This window comes from Lissotriton vulgaris, chromosome 8 (genome assembly GCF_964263255.1).
Source record: "Lissotriton vulgaris chromosome 8, aLisVul1.2, whole genome shotgun sequence".
In the NCBI taxonomy this organism is placed as follows: Eukaryota; Metazoa; Chordata; class Amphibia; order Caudata; family Salamandridae; genus Lissotriton; species Lissotriton vulgaris.
In genome coordinates, this window is record NC_141696.1 from 1,208,381,635 (window position 1) to 1,208,408,801 (window position 27,167).

Genomic DNA, 27,167 nt, shown 5'->3' on the forward strand with positions numbered 1-27,167 from the left:
AATACAATTTAACAGTTGCCGCCTCCTTTGGTGAGAGAGATTACAATAATTCGCAAGTATACACACTGCACCATGAGCAATGTGAACGAACGGATTTAATGAAGTGCCACAAAGAATGGCACACAAATAAGCATAGGCGTACAATGTTACAAGGTGGAAGCAGAAAGTCCACAGATCTGCAAAACATGTACACAAAAGAAAAACAAGTTTGTACTCTAGGGTGGGTAAAAATACAAGAGCCCCAGATAAACAAACAAGCAATCAAAGCTAATCAGTGTGGCCTCGCCTGCCGCTTTGTCAATGTTTGTTTTGCCTTGGTTTAAAGAATAAAACATTGTTGTGAGAGCTGTCCTGCCCTCACTAACATTTAAAAAAAATTAAGTGTTATTTGTATCAAAAAGTAGACATTGCAACATAAGTCCCTGAAACACAAAGTAACTACATTGTGGGAGTGTGCTTGCTCCTTATTAAACAGCAGAAAGGTGCCACTCAAGGTGAGGTCAGCCGAAGGCTGAAGTGGATTGCTCTATGCTATAGTGGGCAAAAGAATGTAAATGACATATTAAACCCACTAAGAGGGCTGGCACATAGCCTATAAATAAATTGCACACAACCACACACAAACTAAAATCAAAAGGCATTGGGAATTGTCAGAGCTAAATAAAACAAAGTTAGCACTCTTTTTCAGAAATTAAAAAACTAAAACAAACAGAAACACGCTCCTTTCTCAACAAAGCAGCTCAGCAGGACAAGGCCGCTGGACCAGGGATAATTTCATTGGTCTCCTGTGCAATGGACAGGAGTCGCACAGAGGACGTTTTTGGTCACCCAGTAATCACAGTGGCTGCTTGTGGTGAACCGAAATCTGTTACCTGTACACAGAGGACGAGGGGCTGCTAATGCAGCAAAGGCACCCCGGCTTGACAGCTAGCACTGCCGCATCATGGCGGCCGCCATCTTGGAATGTACTAAGTGCCCAAGTGACAACAGAGGTGCAGGCTACTATTCCGAAATTCACGTGAGAACTTTAAAGACACTTATAAAGTAGCTGCACGGCTTGCGTTTGGAACAGTATAGCGGACGTAGCTATCAAATACAACGAGCATTGCTGCCCTTTCACTGCCGCGCGGCAGTGAAAGTGGCAGCAGGGGGAGGGGGCATGGGCGAATTCCTTTCGGGAGCGTGCGACCATATGGAGCCACCATATGGTGCCGCGCGCTCCCAAAAGGAAATCACCAAGACGTGCATGCATTTGCGCTTTTTTGCCCCCAAAGCTGTGGCGCTGGCTACAGGTCTCTCTCCTACGCAGCGTATGCGCGCTGCGTAGGTGGCGAGACCTAAAAAATATACATCTCTTTGGAAGGTCTTTGAAAGTCGCTGCATTTTGGAAATTGAAGAAAAAGACAAAGCCCCACAACTTAAAATGAATATACTGCACATCAATGACGTCATGCACAGGAAACTAACGAGCAACCTGATAAAACACCTAATGTGTGGGATTTGAATAGGTTGATCCATACCCCTATGAGGTGGTCATATCCAATTAAAATCCTCATGAAATGATCACTACAGAACTGTTATGTTTTAACGCATTTTATGTATGCTACAACTTTGATGGTCTTTTACTTTAATTTGAAGCCAAGGGTGCCCCAATGTGGACTTGCATTTGGAAACCTGTTCAGAGTAGAGTGTAATGCATTAATTCAACCCCAATTTCTATTTTCCTTTTTTATTTATTTATTTATGCGATTTTATATAGCGTGGACTTTACCCGAAGGTGCCAGAGCGCTTCACAATAGGAACAGTAATGATACATGAGGAGAAAAATTACAAGTGAACAAATTACAAAAGCAAACGTTACGTTACATGAATCAAAAGTAACAATAGAGAGCAACCAAAATACATGAGGTAGCATCGGTATATTACATGAGGAAAAAGTGATATGTGTGCAGGTTACAAAAACATACAAAGTACAAGTAGAGGTATAATACTGCAATAAATGGCAGACACTCCAGCACAAGAACAAACGTTACGTAGGCAATGGTGGCACTTGTGCAAGTATCTAAAGCAAACAAAAAGTGAGAGGTAGCATACAGTGTGATACAAGAGAAAAGTGACGTGTGCAAGTTACCAAAGAGTACCATACACAGGTACAAGGATAATAATGCAATAAATGGTAAACACTCAAACTGCCAGAACACACTGGGAAGGCACTATCCTTGCTAAACAGGCCAAGCAAGGTTTCTTTTACAAGTGCATAGTATATGATTAAGCCTTCCTGGACCTTACTCGATCGACTTCCCCCTAGTAATCCTCTGTTACGTGTTGGACAATGACATTTGGGAGCCACTGTAAAAGAAAATGTATCAAATGTTTGGGCGTTGATGTTTGACTACCTGCATACTCCAAAAAATATATGGAAATGCTTTTGGTGAAGCCAATCTAAATGCAAGAGTGGAGGCACAGTTGAAATAGGAGGAACCCGCAAGACAGCATGTTAAACATATTTGAAGTGCTTGGAGTCAAAGATATTTAGGCGAAATTACTGTTCAGCAGCACGGTACAACATTTTTAAACAATATAAACAAACTTAAAAATACATAAAGCCCCAGGGCCAGCCTACTAATGATCAAACCACTATATATTTAATGGATTTGGGGTCGATGATCATTACCCAACAGTGAAAGACTTTACCTTACAATAAACAATGGTCAATAGTACCAATTGTGGGGACTGGGTTAGATAATAGATTAATATTGCCTGAAATCAGCACTTTAGCAGAAAGGCTTCTCAGTAACTGACCTCAATTCAAACGCCTTCTTAGTACCCCCCCCCCCCCCCCCTCCCTCCCATCTTAGATCAAAGAGACACACAATCCCAGTTTTGGGTTTCCCATTATCCGGCAATGTATCATAGCGCTTCGAAACATTTTATGGTCAGAGCACAACGCTTCATTATATAGCCTCTTAACAATATGCTGGGATGCCAGCACTGTAACCCTGTGCTGGCTTGTCGCAATGCCTTCCCGACTGACAAAGCAATGTGTGTCCTGCTAGTTAAGACAGCAGAATGGGTTAATGCTCCTGGCACGCAATTCAGCGGGCAACCTGCCAGTTACTGACTGAAACGTACGTTACCCTACTCAAGGTACTTATTTTATCGACCACTGAAGGGTGAAAGGCTGAGTCAGTGACGACACGATTGAAGTAGCGCCTAGATTTCCACTGCATGTGCATTAACCCTTCATGTATCGTGACTTCTTAGAGGGGGGTTGAGGATTAAGTTGAGGGGGTGCATGTCAGTGGAATAGCCTGGTTTGTTCTGAGGTGCAGTCTATAGCGGCATGAAGCCCCATTGACACCCTGTGAACAGATCCGACAGTTGGGCAGTTGTCTAACCCAGACTCTCTGGGGCGCATGAGCTGTGCTCGTCCGGATGAACCAAGGTGCAAAATGCACCAACTCTCCCTTCTCTCGGAGGATGCTGTCTGGTAGTCACTTCAATGTTCTCCGCACTTGGAGCGTGTTTTACCCCACAAAAAACTTCCAAATTTCAGGAAATTAGCATTATATTGACTCAGAAGGAGCTCATCATATCAACATAGAACAACCATCAGAAAATGTCCATTTTAATATCGGTGCTACGTTATAAGTTTTCCACCAGTCCAAACATATTCTTGGAGTAAAGTATGCCATTTGGTAGCGCTCGCCATACCTTGCGCACCATGGTTGCGGGGCTCTTCCCATGAGAGGAGGCTATCCAGACGTCGCAGGGCGGACTCTCACGGTGCCAGCCGCCAGGACCCAACACGAGACCTCTACAGACACATGAAGGGTGGAGTGGAACTTCCGGTTTGCGATTATAGGATCGGGAGATGTACTTCCGGTACGCACCAAGATGGCCGCTGCTGAGTCAGTTTGACCCGTTTCAAGATGACTGCGGCTTTAAGCGGGATCTTCTTCAACATGGCGCTTCCAAATGGCCTCTCAAAAGTAATAAAGCACCAAGATTTCGATCCTAGAGGAAAAGAAACCCCGGGCTGTCACAGGCCTACAGTTGAAGTCTCCGGGCAATATAAAACAAGGAAAGGCACGGACAGCGGGAGGGGGGGCAGGAAAGGCACGGACAGCGGGAGGGGGGGCGGGAAAGGCACGGACAGCGGGAGGGGGGCGGGTAAGGCACGGACAGCGGGAGGAGGGGCGGGAAAGGCACGGACAGCGGGAGGGGGGGGGGCGGGAACGGCAAACGGCAAGAAAAAGCACTCACCTGGACTTCTTCCGGCGGCGGTCGGCCTGCAATGACCAAAACAAACCTTCCCCCCCCAAAAAAATAGGAACCGCCCACCACCGCAATGACGGCAACAAAGGGGCTGGATGAGAAAAAAAATCTCAGGAACGCCCACGAGTCGCCTCGCAGAATGACGGACGCCTCTCTTCCAATGGCTAGCCTCCATTTATGGAGCTAGCCAATGGAACAGAGAGGCGGGAATAAGCCACATACTGGTAAACAAAAGTTTTCGCCTGCGCGAAACGCTGCTTGCGCAGCTGTTCGCCAGGCGAAACCTAAAAGGCTAAAGAAGGGCAGGGCCAACACAAAGGACTCACGACTAGGATTATGATGAAATCATAAAGGACTCAACCACGTTTTAAGTCAAAAGAAGATTATTTGTTTCTTTCCACTGGATAAAAACTAGAAAATTTAACAGACATTCATACTAAGCTAAAATGTAACTGCTTGTATCTTCTTTCAGCTATTCTTAATGACTATGTGCACTAAAATGTGTACCAATCCAGAATGTTTTTTTAAAAAAATAGAATTAGTTGCCACTTTTGTCTCGAATTACAGTAGTAACCAACATGGAGACAACCTACTTAGATCTGTGTGGAAATATTATCACACACATAACACATCTGGTCGGTTGCATAGATACAACTCTTCTCTGCAGAATATCTATCATATTCCCTAAATTCCATTATTAGTTCAAGCTTTATACGGAGTCCTTTAGAGCTCTGTATGGAAATGGCAATTCGTTTCTACATGCTTCTTAGAATCCCAGTATTAATTCGGAGAAGTCTATGCTTGCCTTGCTAAGTTAATAAACTCATGCTAAGTAATCAGGCCTTCGAAAGTTTGGTGTAGTTGGCAGATCTCTTCTGTCAAAGCTCTGGGGAAGCACGCACTTCCAGAGTATGAAGTTTTGCTCCTGAAAATGTAACTCTTGGTTTTGACAGCACAGCTGTCAAACAAACTCATTGCTTAGTTATAATAAACAAAGTTTGAATTATGTCATTTCCTTCCAACCAAGTACTTTCTTCGAACAGCCATTGACTTGAGACTTTAGGTCTTCACTAACTTCAGTGGAGTGCTAATTTTTCTCCTAATGGCAATAGCTATTTGGGTGCATCCTTCAACCGCAACTTAAGTTTTTTTATTTTTTTTATTTTTTTTTATTAAACAAAAAAAAACAAAATACATAAAAGAATTCTCAGGTGAATGCCATCAATCCCAATGCACAGGTTACAGTATCATACAGAATGAAATGTTCAACATTCAATATTTATGGTCCATCGGATTCTTGAACTGCCTCATCCAGGCCTGGCATAGGCGGGTCACAAATTTCTCCCCGGTGACTATTCCATGCCCCCCAAATCTTACCCCACTTCTTCGGGCAACCCCGGGCCACAAAGACCGACTTTTCTCTAAACATACACCAGTCAAGGTCTTCCACCCGCTTGGTGACCCGGGGCGGCTGGCTGGCACCCCAAAGTTGAGCAATATTACGCTTAGCCACCATATACGTCAACGTAATCCACTGCTTCTGATACACACTTAAATCGGATGGCTCCCAAACATTCAACAGACATCTCCGAACCTCTGGCCTCACCTCCACTCCCAACACCTCTCCCAACCCGGCATGTATCCTGGCCCAGTATGTCTGTATCATGTCACAGTGCCACAGTGTATGCATAAACGTACCCTCCTCACCGCACTCCCGCCTACAAGCTCCACTCTCAGCCCGCCCCATTCGCACCTGGCGCAGCCCTGTGATATAAGACCTATGCAAGATCTTCAGCTGCACGAATCAGAGCCGCATCTGTATATCGACAACTTTGGGGGAGGCCACCGCTTCTCTCCAGTCCTCATCATCCAACTCTAGCCCATCTGCGCTCCACTGAGCTCTAACTTTCAAATTTGGGTTCTCTGAGTGATTAGCCAGTTTTCGATAAATTAGCGATCTTGTTTTCTCTGGGATATGCCCATCCAGTACTCGGTCCTCCAGAGGGGACGCCTCCGGGAGATCAGTGCCCTTAGGGACATGTGTAGTAAGAGCATGCCTCACCTGCAGATAAAGGAAATACTCATTCTGGTGTAGTTTATATTGCTCCACAAGGGACCCAAACATGTGAACCGAGTCCTTCCCCCACACATCTTTTATCCTAGTGATTCCAATGAGGTACCATCTATCGAAACCTTTGGTCTTCCACATGCTGCCCAACTTCTCAGAATTGAACAGGGGGGTGGCAAGAGTAAGTCTACTCTCTCATCCGAGACTTTTATTGGCCGCATTCCACACCCATATCGCATGAGCAGTCGGACCAGTCAGAGGAAATCTACCAGATCTAGAACACAAGGCTCTATCAATCATCCCTCCCGGGGTCTGGCCTCGGTCCATGGCGTAGCCCGAGTCCCCGGAAGACGTACGTTTTCTTAATGAAACTGAATGAGGGACTACTTTACAAACATAGCCTATTCTGTCATCTACTGAGGACTCCCTCCCATATGTTTAACTTTAATGTGACAATGCCAAATGGGTTAGCACATTAAATCCAGATCTATTGGTTCTGCCAATTGGAACAGACTTCTACATTCTGAAAACCTGATTCACAGCATAGTGATCTGAGGAATCTTCCAACCGTGAATTCACTTATGACTGCAGAAAATCTGCTAATATATTTTAGGAATGATATCTGGTATTCCAGGAGAAAGTCAGAGGGGGAATGTAGTATAACTCTGGAGTTATGCACAAACATCGCAAACAGCTTGTCAAATTCAATGTTGGCACCTACCTTTGGGAGTACAATATGTTGGGGTGCAAACTTGATGTGAACGTGCACTAAAAAGTTGCATATTGTCCAAGTAGAAAGGAAGACATTTCCTGCAACAAAAATGTCCAAGTGGAGGAAAAAAGGAGGCTACTCTAAGTCTAACCGGGTAAGAGATTACTCATAATCACAAATGCAACACTTTCTTTTACATTTCCATGCATAAGGAACGAGTGTAAACGTTTTCCTTATTCAATCTGGCCCTCAAAATTTCCCGCACTAAGCTTAGGACAAAGCACAACTTTACTAAAAACATAAATCCACAGCAAAATGATGACTTTATGTCTTCTTTAGAGGGTATCTTCTAATTCAGGCAGAGATTAGAAATATGGAAAATAAATTCACAATTCCTGTGCCACACATTTTATCAAGGACATGTTTTTAGGGCTGCAGGTCAACAAGGCCACTGTATTCAGGAGCACCAGGTCAAAATGTTGTGGAATTTCAAAGATTCAGATACAAAAATGTTTTCAATGTGATGTATACAATTATCTGAGGGAGAAGGCAGCTAGAGAGAGAAAAGTGTAAATCAAACAGGATCCAGTGTGACATACTAAGAAAATGCCAAACTCGGAATTCCTTTTTAATGTTCAGGTAAGGTAGGAGGGTCCCAATTTTGAGAAGCAGCAGCAGCGAGGGATGAGACAACCTAATGGAAGACCATGATGAATAATATTGATATTTGTTTAGAGAGTGTGTAAAGAGATGTTTAGTTGGAAAAAAATGGTTAAATATTTTAGGAATTAAAACAAGCAGCGAGACTGAACAACAGTAACAGCGGAAAAGATTTTTTATTTTTATTTGATTTAATTTTAGAGATTTACAGTAAACCATACAGCCAGAAACTGTCATTGCATGGTAATGTTGGGTGCTTAAGAAATATTACAAAGCTGTGACTATACAAACAGAGAAAACGTTAAGAATGCAGTTTGCCATGGGATAGGTGTACAATTGTTTTTGGCTAGACTTGACACCATATTATCACTACTAGTCACTACTAAACCTTTAGTTGCATGAATCAAAGGTAAGTGACCTTGGGCATACAAAAATAATAACTTAAGATACCCACAATACGAGTTTATGAGAGACATAAGAAATAGTGGTGGGGAAAGCAGGTTACCAGGAAGTGTAGAAAAAGAAGAGTGAGGGGAAAGAAGGAAGAAGAGAAAAGGTAGAAAAGAAGGGAGTCTTGCGAACGAGTAACGAAAATCGCACGCTGATTTCTACATCTGAAGGGTTTGCTTAGATATCAAACCTTGAAGGAACAATAACATCTACTGAATATTATGTATGAAAGCATCTAATGCTCTCCGTATGTGCTTTGAGGTAATGGGGTTGCCGGTAAACTTCGATTGGCCAGTGGGTTTGCTTCTGAGGTAGGTGACCCATGCCCACCATGTGTGATAGGAGACACTGTTACCTGTGAAAACAATAATTTTCTGGGTTGTCAGGTGCTAACGTGTATTGTCAGCAAGTGTCTGAATCCATTAATTTTAGTTGGAAGAGTCTAATAGGGGTCCAGTAGAGGAAAGGTGATGTGAATTGTTTGTATTAGCGATGGGATAAATTTGTCTTTAAGTAAATGGGGACATGTTCAAACCAGTCCTCAGGATGGGTGATTTACCTTTATCAGAGAAATAGGTCGACAACCTGCTCTGCAAGTCAGGTGCAGTCGACCAGTGCTACATAATAATTTATAAATCTATGCTACATGGCATCCAGACTGCATGTGTTTAAGGGAGGAGAAAAGGGTTGTTTTTTAAAAAGTCCCAATTTGGAAACCTTCACCTGGAGTTTAAAAAAATCGAACAAAACCAAGTTGGAAAGGGCATGTTTCTCTGGAAGAACGACAATGGTTAAAGGCTTGGAGTCTGCACAGAAATCTGCCACTAGGGACCTACCTTTGTTAGCCCAGGTCGGACCAGTGGTGGAAGAGTTTGCAGTCTGAAGCTTTTTATTATTCCATAGCAAAATAGAGTAGGATTTATGTTGAATGAAAGCTTTGTCCACCATTAGTAGAGCTAAAATTGTGTTTTCAAAGATCTTATCTGAGCTTAAAAAGGAGTGATGGGACAGTCACATTTGCAACCAAAGGAAAAGAATGACTGACATATCGTTAAATGCTAAGCCAAGTGGGCATCTTGCTTGAATAACTATAGAGCACCCTGTACAGTCAAGAATGCAGTCTGGTAGTAACCAGTCTGGAAGGTTCCAGCCACCTTCTTTGAAGTTCACCGTAGATTTTTAAAAAAGGTATTCTGGGCTTCTTCCTGCACCAGGGGAAATCAGAGGGAATCTTTTCAATGGTTGAGAAAAGTCTGAGAGACACAAATTGGGAGCATACTTGCCATGAAATGTTCTAGAGGGGCTACCATAATTGTTAGGGTTTCTAGTCTGCCTCACCAGGAGATATCCTTAGGGAACCATGCAGTCAATAGGTCCTTAATTTTTCCGATAAGTTTTAGTCAAGGTTCAAAAGTACTTTATTCGGTTAAAAACAAAGATTAACCATGAAAGTAGCATGTAAAATACAGTTTACAATGGGTCGGATGACCATTATTTAAAATCACAGCAAAAAGACATATTAAAAGACATAAATACAGCATAAGAATTAATTCATACGAAGGGTTTTACGACAGTTAAAAACCAATTTAAGAAATTCGGAGAGTGACGCTACCATAAAAACAGTTTCCATTTTTTGAAACTCTAAAAACGCTAGGCGACATCTATGTACATTTAAATCTTTAAGAATTGGGATGATAAGTTTTCTGCGATAATAAATATAAAATTTACAAAAAAATACAATGTGAATGTCGGATTGCGGTGACACATCATCACATGGTCAGGGACACACGTCTTTCAGCCAACAATTCATCTCAGGGAAAGATAGTAACCTAAAAACAATGTTGAGTCTAAACCGGTTTAAAAGGAAATGTTCATGGTTGGACATGTATAGAGATAAATATGGCTGTAGTTTCTCTCCAGTTCTGATCGCCTGGTGGGCAAAGACAGTCTTTTTTTTCACCACCTCTAGCCGTCTTTTTTCCATGAGGTGATCGATACACAAGTTTTTTAGTCCACTTCTTGAAATGTGTACCATAGATAATGGGTCCTCAAAATATTGAACACAGCTCAGTTCTTCAAGAAAATTTCTAACATAACATATCCATTTAAAATTATTAGTATTATCAAGTACTAGTACGTCCTTTAAGATAGCCCGGTTGACCACACAGTCATCGCTTGTCCAAACCCTGTGCCAAAGGAGAATCGGCTGGATCTTAATTATATCAGTAATATACACCAAACCCAATTCAGCATGGCATATAAAAGTCGCAGTGCTTTCTGGAATGGACAAGATGTGCCGTAAAAACTTATTTTCCACGGTTTGAATCGTACTGACATTAGAATAACCCCATAATCCAGAACCGTATATAGCTACCGCTATACAAGTGGCATTGTAGATGGTTAACATTTCCCTTATGGGTTTTTTCCCCAACTTTTTTAGAAAACACTGTAGAACCATAACAGTTTTAGAAAACAACAGGGTTCTAGCATTAATTGCACTAGTCCATGAGCCACTTTCATGAAACAAGATGCCCAGATACGGGAAAGTAGAGGTCTTCTCTATGGGATTGGAGTTTATAAAAATAGGCTTCAAATGCCTGCTTGTTCTTGTTCCACAGTACATAGAAAATGTCTTGGAGCAATTGATTTTCAGGTCCAAGCTAAGCATGAAACTATTAAAAGATATAACCAAAGTTTGAAGTGCCATTGGGGTGCGTGCCATCAGGACTGCATCGTCCGCAAACAGTAGTGCAGGGACAGGTCTCCTTCCCACTATAGGCATATCCCTGCCCTCCTGCACGAGGCGATGCTCCAGACCATTTATGTACACTAAAAATAAAAAGGGCCCTAAAACGCACCCACGACTACGACCAATCCCAAAGTGTCTGCTACATTCACCCTCTTTCCCGTACTGGACCGTTGCAGTGGCCCCAGAATATAAAATCTCTCAGGAAGCATATAATAGAATTATCTGCCCTCAGTTCAGCCATTATTTCCCACAGCTTATTATGGGACACACAATCAAAGGCCGACGATAAGTCGACAAAAGTGAGGTATAGGCGTTGTTTTTTAACCCTTATATACTTCTGTTGCAAAATAAATAAGTTTAACCCCTGCTCTATAGTCCCCAAACCCCTTTGAAATCCGTATTGAAAATCGCTTATCACCCCATTTTCTTCTGCCCAGCATTGCAGCTTGACTAAAACCACTCTCCCAAGAATTTTTATGGAGGAATCTAATAGAGATATTGGCCTATAACATGTGCAATTCTGCCTATCTCCTTTCTTAAAAATCGGGACAATGATTGACGTAAACCAGGTAGGGATTAGGCCTTTTGCCAAAGCAACATTAAAAAGCTGGACCAACATTGGCCCCCATAAATCAGTTTTAGCCTTATAAAGGTCAGCTGGTATGCCATCGGGTTCAGCCGCCTTACCCCCCTTAGTTGCCTTCAGACTCGCAAGGACTTCAGGAAGGGTTACGACCAAATCTTTTGGTAGATCCATATTTACCAACATGGAATCAAGGCCTGTATTGGGCCCCAATTCAGCAGTCATATAGAGGGAGGAGAAATGAGCCACCCACTCATCTTCTGTAATGGCAATTCCCATGCGTGCTTTATTATCATAAAGGAGCGGAGTATTTATAACCCTCCAGAAAGCAGCCTGATCCTTCGATTGTGACGCCGAACAAAGTTCGTCCCATGCCTCCCTTTTTATTAGATCCTTTCTGTCTTTCAGTACTGTGTTGTAGTTCTTCCTTAATTCTCTGATTAGAGTTGCATCCCGAGGTCTCTGATGAATTGCATGTTTAAGATTTGTTAAGGCTTTAGTACACTTCTTATCAAACCATTTCTTATTAGTCTTTAGGCAATGTTTACGTGTAACCCAAAAAAACCTCCTTAATTGTAGTAGCAATAATTTTAAAATGAGCTAAAATATCATTACTCTCTGCGTGTTCATCCAGGCAGATCAAAAAGCTATTCATACACTTATTCACCACTTTGGACAAAAAAATCATCCGGGACCACTTTACTCCATTTAGGAGTATAACCATTTTGGGTACCTAACTTCACATCCTGCGCCATATACTTAGAGCTTGGTACATTTTGGGATGAGACAAATAGTTTCTCCATTTCTACTACCTGTGGGAAGTGATCATTTAATGCTAGGTCCATTAAGCTAGAGCTAGTCAATCTTCCAGCAGAGCTATTTGTACAGAGGCTAAAATCAATGATAGTCGAGGCCCCTCGACCCACAAAAGTTGGAGCAAATGACGTTGGGTGATGGGATATTTCATTCGTAAACCCAAAATCATAATTAAAAATCATCTCATTGACTAAATCTCCAAATAGGGTATGTTCAAAATGCGTTAAATTAATATCCTGTTCCACCATCAGGCCGCATATACCCTTTTGACCCTTTTTGCACAAGGAGCAGTTAAAGTCACCCCCCCATAATATCATTACTTCACCCCTTTTTTTTAATCAATTTGTGATATGGATTCCGATAGCTTGTTACAAAAGAAAATGCATAAACATTCGATGTACTTAGATTCCCACTGGAAATTTGAGTTTTCAACACAGGAAGGGTGGCAGTGTATATTTAGAGTAAGACTTCAGTTACATCATTGTTCAAGGAATAGCAGATACAGAGATGGCCTTCATTATGAGACTTTTTTAGGCCTATCTCTTTAGGTGTGGTAATAGAAGGAGTGTACAGCTTAGCGTAGAATTTCAGGAAACATTGAGAATATCATACATTTTTTACATTACTCTCACTTGGAGGTCTTTAATGTTCGATATTAAAGAGTTACTTGTTTTAATTTTTAAATAGGCTGCTACAGATTTACAGGCTTTATTAGGGTAGAATAGTTTTTTGACTTTGAAGGCATTTACCTGTAAGTGTGCGAGTTTACTAATGATCAGATTTTACTAGCGATTAAGCCATTTCAGTGCAGCCATAGATAATGGGTCTTTAGAATGCCTGTAAAAGATTTTGTTTTTGCTTTCATATCAGTCAATGGCTTGTCTAAAGAGTATAGGATTTCTTCGTTTTTTTCTTAGCCATGCAGCTTAACTGGCCTCTAAAGGAACACTTCAGTCTGTTCCTTACTATAACAGGCGAAGAGACAGAAGTACTGTTCTCTTGTATGAACAATGCAATACTTTATGTAGAACTCGCACATCTGATTCTTTCTCAAGAATCTCTGAGCTCATACACCATGTACGACTTCTAGATTCATTGAGAAGAACCTGAAGGGAGATAGAAATAGCAGCGTAATCAGAAATCGTGATGGGCTAAATGGTCAAGGAAAAGGGATCCTGTATGAGAGCTTGGAGTCTACCAATATGTAGTCAATTCTAGAAAAACTGTTATGAGGGGAGAAAAAAGTGAAGTAATTACCTGTAGGGTTATGCAGCCTCCACACATCAGCCAGGCTGCGGGTTGGACAAAGAGATTGCATTGCTTTCTGAGCTTTGGGGAATCTGTATTCAAAGGCAGAGTTTCTATCTAAGGTAATTTCCATCTGGAGATTAAAGTCACCACCAATAACACGTCGGGGTTTAGGAGGCAAAACTGCTAGTTCAGCAGACAGTGAGGACGAAAATTATGGGTCATCGATATTAGGAGTGTAGCTATTTACGGAGTATAGTTCTATATCACTGCCTTGAAGTTGAGTTATCAGCCACCTGCAAATAACATTGTGTTCTGAGGCAATATCCGATGGGCCAGAATTTTTCTTAAAGACTGCTGCCGCCGAGCAGTATGGATCGGTCACCCATCCTTACGCATAGATGGTTCCTCTTTATAGCCAATCCTGGTTTCTTGGAGAATGACCAAGGCGCTTTTGAGGGAAAGGGGATAGTCAGTGATCTTTTTGAGCTTCATGGGGTGGTTAAGACCGTTGGTATTGACAGAGAAGACCTTGAATGCGGCGGTGTGTAAGACATTGCAGTGGGAGACAGCTGTTTGGTGTTAGGTGCAGTAGAACGCTTCCCATCGTAACAGAGCATGGGAGAGATGGCTGGTGTCACAAGTCTCAGCGTAAAGATAAGAAAAAGGAAATAGAGGAAAAAGGTGGGGAAAACATTAAATAAGCAACATTGAAAGCTTGTCCTTAAAGTAGGGGGATGAGCCTTGAGGAGACTTAGTAGAATGAATGGAGCGGTTGGGCTCTCACACCGGGAGAACAGGAGCCCTCTACACCTGTAAGTAGGAACTATATAAAACCAGCCAGTATACATATGTCGGGCAAGATAACTTGCCTGTAGGATGGAACTGTAACAACTGACAAAAGAATATAATGGAAATAACCGACCAGAGGAATCGTTCAGTTAAGCTAAGCTAAGATGAGGATGCCTTGAAAGCCTAAAATGAGTGCAATAATGCCTGCTGGAAAAAACCTATTACATGCAATTAAAAAGATCGAGATCACGTTTGAGTGTTGGACAGAATTTATCGAATGATTATAAAAATCACTGTGGTGCTTGCCTGACTGACTGAGAACAGATACAGAACATACGCTACAATACAAATCACCATTATCCAAAGATGAACAATAGCAGGTAAGTTATTTCTGATATTACCAGAACAAACCTTTAGGAGACAACAATTATAGTTGGTTGTCAGTCCAATACATTTTGCAGAGGTGATATATTCTAAAACAGAAACAACATTAACATAGTCTGTGGGTTTGTCATTTTTTTCTATATTGCATTGATACAGAAAAAATGCATGCACCTCTAGAGATACAAAGGCATAGGCAAAGACAACACAACTACAGAAAACTATGCACAGAACTCATGCGATCACTTACTGCACATAAACCAACAGACACCTAGAGATGTACACATCTCTCACATACACAAAACATACGGTCATACATACAATTCCAAAATCTAAAAAACAGATAGAAACAGGATACTGGCGGACAAAGGGAAAGGTAGACAAAGCCCGTCAGATGGATGCAAATTTCATGTTACAATCTATTTAATCTTTCTGGTGGAAATCGACCTTGAGGTAGATAAAAGTAAGCCTGGGTGGCAAATTCTGTTCCGATTGCGGAATTTGGGTCATTTTGCGTTCCGAGGAGAACGCGAATTGCGCTTTCAAAATGCGTGTTCACGAGTTATTTCTCCCCAAGCACGCAAACTGCGTTCGCAAACAAGAAAAAAGCATCACAAACGGGCGTATCAAGTAATGCTGGGGGTTTTCTGAATTTTTGCATGCTCGCAGAGATTTTGTACTGTTTCGCTGAGCTTTGCGTAGCGTGACTACGCAAATTCTGCCCACTCCTAGATAAAAGAACTACTAATGGCCATTCAATCTATGGCCTATCTGCTTGGGGAAGTCATTTTTTGACTAATGTAAAACTTCAGTTTTCAGGAACTTCAAATTAATTATTAATAAAAAAAATCTATAGAGTGCCTGGTTAAATTATTCGGTGAGTCCACGTGATAGGATTTCAGAACCACAATAGCCCAGTAACAGAGGCCTAATTTAAAATGGTCCAATGAGCAAGGTCACAGGCCTCTTTGAAAAAAACTATTTTGAGCATTCCCGTCTCAGATCAACAGGGAGGGTGTTCCACAGTTTAAGGGCCAAAGAACTGAATTAATGGCCTCTCATATATGCTCTTTCCACCCTTGGAATCACAGTGAGCACTGCTTCTGCAGCTATAAGACATCTGCTAGATCGATAGAGCTTGATCAAGGGATTAAGATATTGAGGGCCTTTCAGATTCCAGATTTTATTACAAAAGCATAAAGCTTTGAAGGATACTCTTTTTCCGATTGGGAGCTACAAAGTTTAAATAGGGCAGAGCCCTTTGAAATGCTCAGCAGCACACATGCTACAGCATTCAGTACCCTTTGAGGCATCCTTAAACTGCATTGGGTAGCCTCAAGAAATAGCATATTACAATAATCTGTTCTTATTCTGTTGGAACTATCACTGGTAAGCAACAATGTGGCGCTCTCTAAATTTCCATTCCAACCTGGGAGAGAGGATGATCATTCAAATACAGGCATATACAGGACTGTTTAGCAGACGTGATGAGGCTCAACTGTGCTAGTGTCATTGTCTGATCAGGATTCAAAGTGATATCTGACTTGCTTACTTACCCAGATTTTGTGTTTGGATGATTGGATGGGCAAAGAAATGGATATGTGCAGGGACAGATGGAACGATAGAACGATGGAAGGGTGAGTGAAAGGATGCAGGAGTGGGTGGATGAATGAATGGGTGACTGGAAATACAGATGGTGTTTGGAGGAAAGTTTAAATGTGTGGATGGAAAGATGGCTGTGGAGAGAAAGATGGATGGATCTGGGAATAGATGGAAGGATGGATGAATAGATAAAAGGGTGGATGGAATGATGAAAGGTTTAATCAATGATGAATACAAGGACAGATGAAAGTACGAGAAGGTAGCTGGATAGAGAAGTGAATGAATGGGCGGGGTGATGGAGAATAATTGCGACTCTTCTAGGAGGGTTGGCATGGTTTGCTTCGCATTGATTGGTCTCTGGCACTACAGGCCTGGTTCAAAGTAGGAGGTAGCTTTACTTTTTGTCATTACTTTGATTCGCTAAATGAAAGACAAGGGAAAAAGCAAGTTCTCATTATTCGTGGAACCTTTTGGCAAGTTTAGCTCATGTAAATTTCGATACAAAAATATTTCTGTATTCCCACCTCAAAAAAGGAATTCAAAACATTTTCTTTATGCATTGTGGAAGTGCATACGTTACAGAAAAATTAATTTCATACACACCTTTTTTCTCAGCTAGACTGTCAAAATGTTAGAATTAATTTGCCTGCAGACACATGTTTTTTTTAATCAGTTAAGGACCCACTGAGCCACTTTGGAATTGATGACTTACGATGAGTTTCGAATGAGTGGTCCAGCAGTGCCAACATACACACATTTGTTGTTACAGTTACTGTGTTTACACAGCAATAAAAGTCACAGATGTTTCATTAACACTCAAAAGAATCACACTCCATTCTAGAAGCATGGTGCTTGCATAGCTCGCTCACTCGACCGATTGCCATGACATCAGTTCCACTAAGTACAACCAAGCCCCTTCTTCTCATATCCCCAAAAGGCTTAGCATGTATGAAAGTCACAATCGTCAAAATCCGACAAATCCAACAAGCATTGGCATAGCCAATAGGTCTGGCCTTTGGGACCTTATAAGTCTTTAGCCGTGCAACAGGTGATGTTGTTGCACCAAGGATATTGTGCTGCATAACTAAAAACTTTTAAGGTCCCAAAAGCGAGACCTATTGGCTATGCCAATGCTTGTTGGAGTTGCAGGAGCAGTTCGAACTTCACAGATCCCAGTTTTTCAGATATCTTCGACTCCACCATGCCGTAGCATATCATCCTGCTTCGTGGTCTATGGTACTACAACCTAACCCTCTGGAAGGCAAAATCCTCATGGGGCCACTGAGGAAATCCCTGATTATCCACTCGCGAAATGTATTTGCACCACTGAAAACAAAAATGAGAAACATGGCTGGGTCTCTTAGATGATATGGCATTGAGGGATGCAAGAATAACGCCATGGGATTTAGTTAATTTCTCACGCCTATGGCTCATTCAGCTTAAAGATTTGCATGCCTCCTGTCTCACTCCCGAAAGGCTTTGGTGGGCTGGGAAGAATCCTACATCTGCATGTTTCAGCTGCACAGGGGTAGGTGGAAATGTACTACTGTTTCTCACATGTTAGGGAGACCAGTGGAACCCACACCACACATTGCACTCCTGGGCATCCCAGAGGATATTGGGGGGTCTCAGGGAGAACATACCCTCGTGGCGATTGGGACTGATTGTTAGCAGAGACATTGCAAATTATTGGAATGTGCTATCTCTCCCACCCATGGCACCCTGACTGGCAGCCATGAGCTGGTGTTCTAAACAAGAGGAGGTGATTTACAAAGCAAAAGGATGCCCTCAGAAACATTGTGCGATTTGGGGGAAATGGTGAGGAAACTATGGGCTTGCAAATTGAGGCCCAGTATGAGGGAAGATGTGTGTTGGCTAATATGTGTTTACTTGATATACTTTCTCTCTGTGAATACACAGATGTTGGTGTGATGCTTTAATCAAACAAGGGAATGCGACATTCTTTCCAGTTGTCCGCACATCCTTTGGTGCGCATGATGTTTGCGATTCGGTCCAGGAGCAGCTGGTTGTCCTTAACGCCGTGCGGCAATAAAAAAATTTAAAAAGCTAGTGTTATGTATGCACGCGCGACCGGAAAAAGTGCTGTGCACGTTGCTCACACGTGTGTGCGTTCTAGCAAGCTGGTGGCCGGCAAAGTAGCGCTTTTTGAAGCAGCGACTAAATGTCTCTATGAGCAGCTCTTGCGTGCTGACTCAGCGAGACCTAAAAATGGCACCCAACTCTAAAAGCACATGGAGATGCCAAGATCACCAGGTGAAACTGGTTAGAAGGATCAAAAATACAGGATAAGCAGCACTTTTTAAGGGAAACAATGAGCTCCTGGGAGATGTTATAGGGAACAGTTGTGCAGAAATAATCACTATACAAACAAAGTACTTTCACTGGGGATTGAAGAAAGCCTGAATACCAGGTAATGTGTCAATACATTAATCCCTTACAGTATGCACAGACAACGGAGTAATTTACATAAACAGGAATGTAGAAAATCAAGTCTTGTGATTTCTGATGCTACCTGTAGAATGAATTACACTTGAAAGGGGTGATCATTTACCTTATTCAACTCAAGATCCCACAAAAGTCATCCTATAGTAGGAATATACTTCATAAAATGGGATTAACACCAGGTGACTGATGTGTAAATGTAGGGAGAAGGCAGACACCTCCATACACACTACATGGCGCTGCAGCATAAAACGGACATACTCGTGAGAGATCTGCAGAGTATGTACAAAAAGCAATAATATTTAAAATAAAAGAGTATATCTGTAACACAGTATTAATGTGTGTGTAAGAATATGCACGTATGGGAGAGTGCATGTAGGTGAGCGCATTACAGACAGTATGCACAGTATGTGTGTGCATATTACAGTGTGTGTGTGTTTGTGCGCGCATTTCCAAGTGTTTTGGGGCTATACCATGTATATAAATCCAGTTATAAGGACCGAGCCTGTTCGGAGCAGCATGCTTGCCCCGAGGCTTAAAAGAGCAAAGTGAATTGGGTGGGTGGGGAAGGGCAAGAGTATAGGATGGTGATTAGTCCACTGCAGGCATCACATGGGGGATAATATAAGCGCTATATAAATACTGTTAATATTGAAAAAGTCGATGTCAATACGAATAACGATATATTCATGTATAAAAACAAAATTGCAACTTTATTGACAAACTACCCAGTTGTGAGCTCCACGTCAACACAACTCAGACATACATAGTTAGGCAGGTCTTGAGACCCAGGCGTGAGGTCAATGATTGACAAGTTACAGGTCAGGAGGGGTGCACGCGCTCCCTAAACACCTTAAAGTAAGTTGCTGCATGAAGTTAGGAACACATAGCCAATCAGGACACAGCACACACAGTATACACAGTGATCACGAGCTCCCCAGGCCAGTCATCTGGACACTTTACCCACTGGCCACATTGTGCTTTCGTAAGATCGAGGCCCACCTGGATTCATCCAATACATTGATTTATGGCTCCAAAGACAGAGGTTCACATTCCTTACCAAAAAAAGATCACCTGAACTATGTTCTTGCACGAAATAACTGTATAAAAGTCCATGTTAGGCCGATTGTAAACTGAGACAGTCCTCAGACCTTATACCTTTCTGTGACTGTGCTCCCAGCCGCATTGTTTAATTAAACTGCTCCTGTTTGGCCAAACACCTCTTGTCTGGTTTTTTTCAAGGTATTTCATGTTCAAGCAACAATACAATTACAATGGGTTCAGCAGGACCTATGAATATGGGCAACAGGAGCAAAGAAAACCTTACATTATTAATTTGATACATTTCTCAATTTAGGCCAGGACATTTTAACTTGCAGAACTAAAGTTTTGTATTTTTCTTTAGCTAGTCATCGACTTGCTACATCTTTCACAAACATGAAGGGAACGGGGTACTTCTCGTTAACTTACCATCGGTCAATATGAAGAGCTGTGAAGGTGAGCAATGCAGCCTTTCTCGTCAAGAGCTTGAACCCACATTGTGTGTCTCGAAGTCCTCTGACACAAAGAAACCATACAAGAAAATGGAATCCATACATAAGAAATGTTCGAAAAACAGAGCGCTGCAAGACAAATAAATAAACAGAAAATATTGAGGTCATGCTTACTGAGCAGGGGAGGGCTACAGTAGGTGGATGAAAACAGTGCCTTTTGAGTTAAAACTGCATGGGTTCAATGAACAAGTTACTTACCTTCGGTAACGATATATCTGTAAGAAACATTAGTTAGTGTTAGATTCCTTACCTTAGAATATCCCCAGGCGTCAGTCTGGATCCGGAAACTTTTGCGTAGCAGTACCCCTGCGCGTCGGTAGGCGTCGTCTGCAGGCGTCCCCTGCGGCTCCGCGTCCGTCGTCGGCGTCGTGCGCCGTGATGACGTCGCTGGAGTATATAGACGCCGCCTCCGCGCACTGACGTCAGTTCTTTGTACACAGCTTTTCCGCGCCAGAAAACGCAGAGCCATGAGAGAACCAACACTGGTGCCATTTGAAACTAGGGCCCTGAAAGGGATGTCCTTAACCCTAGGTATCAGTTCACAGAACGGGGAGGATGGGTGGGTTCGGTAAGGAATCTAACACTAACTAATGTTTCTTACAGATATATCGTTACCGAAGGTAAGTAACTTGTTCATCTGAAAGAAACACGTTCGTGTTAGATTCCTTACCTTAGAATAGATACCCCAGCAATACCAACCCCGGTGGTGGGTCTGCGAACCAATACATTCCTACACCAGAAAGTCCTGGAGGACAGAATGGCCAAAGAAGCCATTTCTCCGGACTTGACTGTCCAGGCAGTAGTGCCTCGCAAAGGTGTGCAGCGAGGCCCACGTAGCCGCCTGGCAAATGTCCTGCAAAGGGACTCCCCGGCCCAGGGCAGTAGTAGCCGCCGTGGCCCGAGTGGAATGGGCCCTCAGCCCAACAGGAGGCTCCTTCCGAGCCAAAGAGTAGCACGCTTTGATGCACAGAACGACCCACCGAGAGATGGTTCGCTTACATACCGCCCGTCCCTTCTTCGCACCCACGTAGCCAACAAACAGTTGGTCATCCACCCGGAACTGGCGTGTGCGATCCATATAAAATGAAAGGGCACGTTTTGGGTCCAGACGATGGAGCCGCTCTTCATCCTTTGAAGGATGCGGAGGCGGGAAGAAGGAAGGGAGGGTGATGGACTGCCCGATGTGAAAAGCAGAAACTACTTTGGGCAGGAAAGAAGGTCTAGTCCTCAGAACCACCTTGTCAGGATGAATGGACAGGAAAGGAGGTTGGACAGAAAGAGCTTGGAGCTCACTCACTCTCCTGGCAGAGGTGATGGCAACCAGGAAAGCCGTCTTCAAAGTCAGGAGACGAAGAGGGCAAGAATGAAGGGGCTCAAAGGGAGCACACATCAGAAAGGTAAGAACCAGGTTCAAGTCCCACTGAGGCATCACGAACGGAACAGGTGGATACATGTGTGTGATGCCCTTCAAGAATCTCGTTACAATCGGGGACTTGAACAAAGAAGGCTGATCAGGAAGCCTCAGAAAGGCTGAAAGGGCAGAAAGGTAGCCCTTGATAGTGCCCAGTGCAGAGCCCTGCTGGGCAAGAGAAAGAAGAAACAGAAGAACCTCTGAAAGAGGGGCAGAAAGAGGATCCACAGCCTTTGCTGTGCACCATGCCACAAATCTGTTCCACCGACAGGCGTATACCGACTTAGTGGAGGGACGCCTGGCTGCCAGAATTACATCACAGTCTTCAGGAGGCAAGTCAAATGGCCTCAACTGCCGCCGCTCAATCTCCAAGCATGGAGGTGGAGACTGGACAGGTTCGGGTGGAGGACCGTCCCCTGCTGCTGCGACAGAAGGTCCTCCTGAAGGGGCAGGCGGATCGGGGGACCGACTGACATGCTGAGTAGCTCGGGATACCAGTACCTTCGAGCCCAGTCCGGAGCCACAAGGATAACTTGGGCCCGGTCGCGCCTGATCTTCTTCAGCACTCTGGGCAGAAGTGGTATAGGCGGAAAGGCTTATAACAGACCGCAACTCCACTCGCGCCGAAAGGCGTCGCCGTGCGAGTGCCGTCTTGGAAACTCCAACGCGCAGAACTGATGACATTGCGCGTTCTCTTCTGTGGCGAATAGATCTAACCAAGGCTCTCCCCATCGCAGAAAGATGCCTTGCGCCACGTCCGAGTTCAGACGCCATTCGTGATCCATCGAGCACCGACGGCTGAGTTCGTCCGCCCTGGCGTTCAGAGAACCTGCCAGGTGTTGAACCGTCAGAGTCACGCCCTGACGTTCCAGCCATTGCCAGAGGCGCAGAGCCTCCTGGCAAAGGGTCCACGACCTCACTCCGCCCTGTTTGTTGCAGTACCACATGGCGGTGGTGTTGTCGGTGAACACCTGCACCACACTCCCGTTGACAAAGGGGAGGAATGCCTTCAGTGCCAGACGAATCGCCCGCAGCTCCAACAGGTTGATATGGAGCCGGGACTCCGCCGGAGACCAGATGCCTCTGATCTCTGCCTCTCCCAAGTGGCCACCCCAGCCCTGGAGGGACGCGTCCGCCACGACAACGTGCTCCGGTTGGGGAAGGGAGAGGGATCTGCCTCTGACCCAATCGCGGTCCGTAAGCCACCACTGCAGTTGTCTCGCAGCGCCCTCCGAGATCAGGACGTGGTCGGACAAGTTGCCCTGATGCTGGGCCCACTGAAACTTCAGGTCCCACTGCAGAGCCCGCATCCGCCACCGGGCGTGATGCACCAGAAGGATGCAGGAAGCCATCAGTCCCAGCAGCCGCAGCGTCAACCTGACCGAAACCCGGGATAGCGGCTGAAAGATGGGAATCAAAGCCTGAATATCCCGGACCCGCCGTTCCGGAGGATAAACCCGAAACTGCGCCGAGTCCAGAACCGCTCCGATGAAAAGGAGCTTTTGAGAGGGACTCTGGTGTGATTTCGGCACATTGATGGAGAACCCCAGGTCGTGCAAGAGGTCTGCCGTCATCTGAAGGTGGTGGACGACTGTCTGGGGCGAGCCCGCCTTCAACAACCAGTCGTCTAGGTAGGGGAAGACTGAAACCCCCAACCTGCGCAGATGGGCTGCGACCACCGCCATCACCTTTGTGAACACCCGTGGGGCGCTGGTAAGGCCGAAGGGAAGCACGATAAACTGAAAGTGCTCCTGGCCTACCGTGAACCGCAGGTAACGCCGGTGGGCCGGCAGGACGGGGATGTGAAAATAGGCATCCTGCAAGTCCAACGCTACCATCCAGTCTTGTGGGTCTAGAGCAGCCAAGACCTGAGCTAACGTCAACATCTTGAACTTCTCCTTCCAGAGGAAGCCGTTGACGTTCCTTAGATCCAAGATAGGACGTAGGCCCCCCTTGTCCTTCTTGGGTACCAGAAAGTAGTGGGAATAGCAACCAAGCCCTACTTCTGGCCCAGGAACGCGCTCGATGGCCCCCTTGGCCAAGAGGGCCGTAACTTCCTCCTGCAGAAGTGTCAAGTGGTCCCCCGACACACGGTGGTTCTGCGGTGGCATGGCTGGAGGAGTGGTCTCGAAGGGGAGGGAGTAGCCCCTTCGGACGAGCAGCAGCACCCACCTGTCCGACGTGATTGTGCGCCAGTGAGCGTGGTGATGGCGAACCCTGCCACCCACTGGCGTCACATGGGGCCGAAAGCACGGACTAGGAGGATTTGGAGGCAGATGCTGCGGGGGTAGGTGTGGTCTGACCCCGCCGTTGACCCCGACCGCCGCCACGGCGGTTTCCACGGCCGCCACCGCGTTGAAAGGATTGTTGCGGTGCGTGGCTGGCAGCACGTGTGGGGACGCCCCTTCCTTGGCCACGAAAGGAGTGAAACGAACCCGTTTGCTGGCGCTGGGTCGAAAGACCCAAGGACTTGGCCGTGACCCTGGAGTCCTTGAAGCGTTCCAGCGCGTGGTCCGCCTTGTCACCAAAGAGGCGACAGCCATCGAACGGCATGTCCATCAAGGCATTTTGGACATCGGCCGAAAAGTTGGCGGATCTCAGCCAGGCGTGGCGACGAATCGCCACCGTCGTTGACATAGCTCTGCCCAGCGAGTCGGTCGTATCAAGACCACACCGTATTGAATATTTAGCTGCGTCTCGGCCCTCAGCCACAGCCTTGCCGAGCTTCGCCCGCACCTCCATGGGGCATTCTGGCAGCACTTCCGCGACCGTGTCCCACACAGAGTGGGTGTAGCGGCCCAAGAGGCATGCGGTGTTGCAAGACCGCAGTCCCAGACTCAGGGACGAGAAGACCTTCTTGCCATATTGGTCATACCTCTTGGATTCCCGATCGGGCGGGGCCGACGGGAGTGCGGACTGGGAGGTAGAGGCCTGGATCACCAGACTCTCGGGAGTGGGATGGGCGGACAGGAATTTGGGGTCGTCCGGACAAGGACGGTGGCGCCTGGCCACGTTCCGATCAACAGGCGAACCTGAAGCGGGCCTGGACCACGTGCCCAACAGAACGTCTGACAAGGCTTCGTTAAACGGCAGCAGAGGCTCCTGTGGGCATGACTGCGGTTTGAAGACCTCAGTGAGGATGTTAGGCCTCACGGCCGCGACAGGGAGCTCAAGGTGTAAGGCCTTGGCAGCCCTCATCAGCACCACTGAGTATGCAGCTCCCTCCACCGACTCCACAGAAGGAGGAGAGACAAAACCAGGGTTAGGAGAATCGTCCAGACCACTGGCATCCCCCAAATCACCTGTCCAGTCCGGGTCATACTGGCACTCACGTGACAGAGGGTCCTCAGACCCCTCCCAACCTTCCCCGTATTCTTCATCATCTCCATACTCGGAGTCAACGATGTAGACCGGCTCCTCGGGGTTCACAGGCCCCATCAGCGTCGAACCCGGCGTCGATCGACGCCGGTCCGACTCCGCGTCCGGATTCGGGGAGGGTATGGGGACGGCGCCGCCCGGAGCCGGCGCCGGACCCCCGGCGCCGGCCGAAGCCGGCACAGGAGAACCGGCGCCGCGCGGGGGCGGCGTCGGGGGCAACCCCGATGGAATCGGCGCCGGACCAGCCGGCAGGCCAGCCGCCGTCGACCCCGAAGGCCCTTGCGGCGCCGGGGTCGGAGCCGTCGGCGGCACCGGGCCCGGAGCACCCGATGGCGTCGAGCCAGGGACACCCGACCCGCCAGGGCCCCCGGACGGTAGCACTGGGCCCGAAGGCGCCGTAGGCCCCGTCGGAGAACTGAGCGCTCTCATGGCCATGAGGAACGCCTCAATCTCCTCAGGCGTCGCGCCGTGCCCAGGGACCGGAGGGTATGGGGCAGGCCGCGCCGGCGACTCACGCGGAGCCGCGGAGTTGGGGTCACCCGAACCCCCGGCCGCGTCTCGACGCGAGCGTCGGGGGGAGTCGGGGGTACGATGACGACGCCCCGACTTCTTGTGTTTCTTACCGGATGAGCCCGACGAATGGTGACGACTTCCGGAGCGCTCGGCGCGGCTCCGCGACCGCTCCCTCGAACGCTCCCTGGACCTCCGGCCGGACCGAGACCTCTCCTGACGCGGGGCCGACACCCGGAGCTCAAGCAGCTTGCGGGACCGCTCCCGTCTAGCCTTGTTAGTGAGGGCCCGGCAGTCGACGCAGGCGTCCACGTCGTGGTCGGGGCCCAGGCACCGGAGACAGAGTCGGTGATGGTCCGTGACCGACATCGTGCGGTCACACCAGTCACAATTCTTAAAACCGGGCATCCTACCAGGCACAAAAAGAGTTATAGAGTTGAACAAAGTTGGTCAAAAGACCGGAGTACTGCTCTTCGGATCTGCGCTTGCTGGCGCGGAAAAAAGAAGAACTGACGTCAGCGCGCGGAGGCGGCGTCTATATACTCCAGCGACGTCATCACGGCGCACGACGCCGACGACGGACGCGGAGCCGCAGGGGACGCCTGCAGACGACGCCTACCGACGCGCAGGGGTACTGCTACGCAAAGTTTCCGGATCCAGACTGACGCCTGGGGATATTCTAAGGTAAGGAATCTAACACTAACGTGTTTCTTTCAGATACTGAATTAACCACTAAGATGCTGAGAAAACATTAATTGTTATAGCAGAAACGGGACTAGCTTTCTGATTGGTGGGGGAGGCACGGATACAGTACTCAAAATTGTACCACCTAGTGACCCTACCCACCTGAACCTCTGGCTGTAGGGGAGCATGCTCAGGCTGAAAGCTTGAGCGGGTGGCACCTGTGACCACAGTGGCAGCAGATACGACTGAGTGGTAATCTGGGGCTCATTGTACAGAGAACGCAGCAGCACACCTATACGCGTCCTGAAAACGCAGACCCCTCCAGAATAAAAGACTAACTAGGAACTGTCCCCAGACATCTCGTAGGACAGAGGCCTTGCTCCTGGAGATCAACTTTAGAGGTGGAGGGGGTGAGAGGAAAGACGGCGAGGAGGATCACAGTTGAGAGTGTCAAGGGGGACTGAAGACCTGCTCTTCATCGATAAAAGCAGTTTTTTTAATCTAAAACCACATTGAATATTTTGATTGCCTGGCCATATGAAAGGTGTTCCTGTGCTCATAAATAGTCAGATAGCCCCAGTATGTGTTGGACTGTCATAAACAAGCAAAGGGCACATATTAAGCACTGCTCTCCTTGTGGAGGCCGCGTAAGGATAGATGTGCCCTATTGTCCAATAGTGATATACTATGGGGACGGAGATTTGCATAGGGCGAAACGAGTGAAGAATAGAGTTGCATTGGACCATCCAACCATTTCTTATTTTATATCGGTGGTATAGTCTCAGTGGGATGGGTGAGTGCGACCAGTGGTCGTAAAGCTGCACGTGCT

General features: G+C 46.0%; 1 protein-coding gene across 2 annotated transcripts in view; it reads right to left on the reverse strand.

Annotated features, from left to right (window-relative positions):
- The window catches only part of ALG5 (ALG5 dolichyl-phosphate beta-glucosyltransferase), a 208,601-nt gene that overhangs the window by 38,935 nt on the left and 142,499 nt on the right, over positions 1–27,167 (reverse strand). For both annotated transcript variants that reach the window (XM_086935089.1, XM_086935090.1), the window contains one exon: positions 20,273–20,424. In XM_086935089.1, the coding sequence (XP_086791215.1) occupies positions 20,273–20,424 (152 nt within the window). The remainder of the gene's footprint in view (positions 1–20,272; positions 20,425–27,167) is intronic.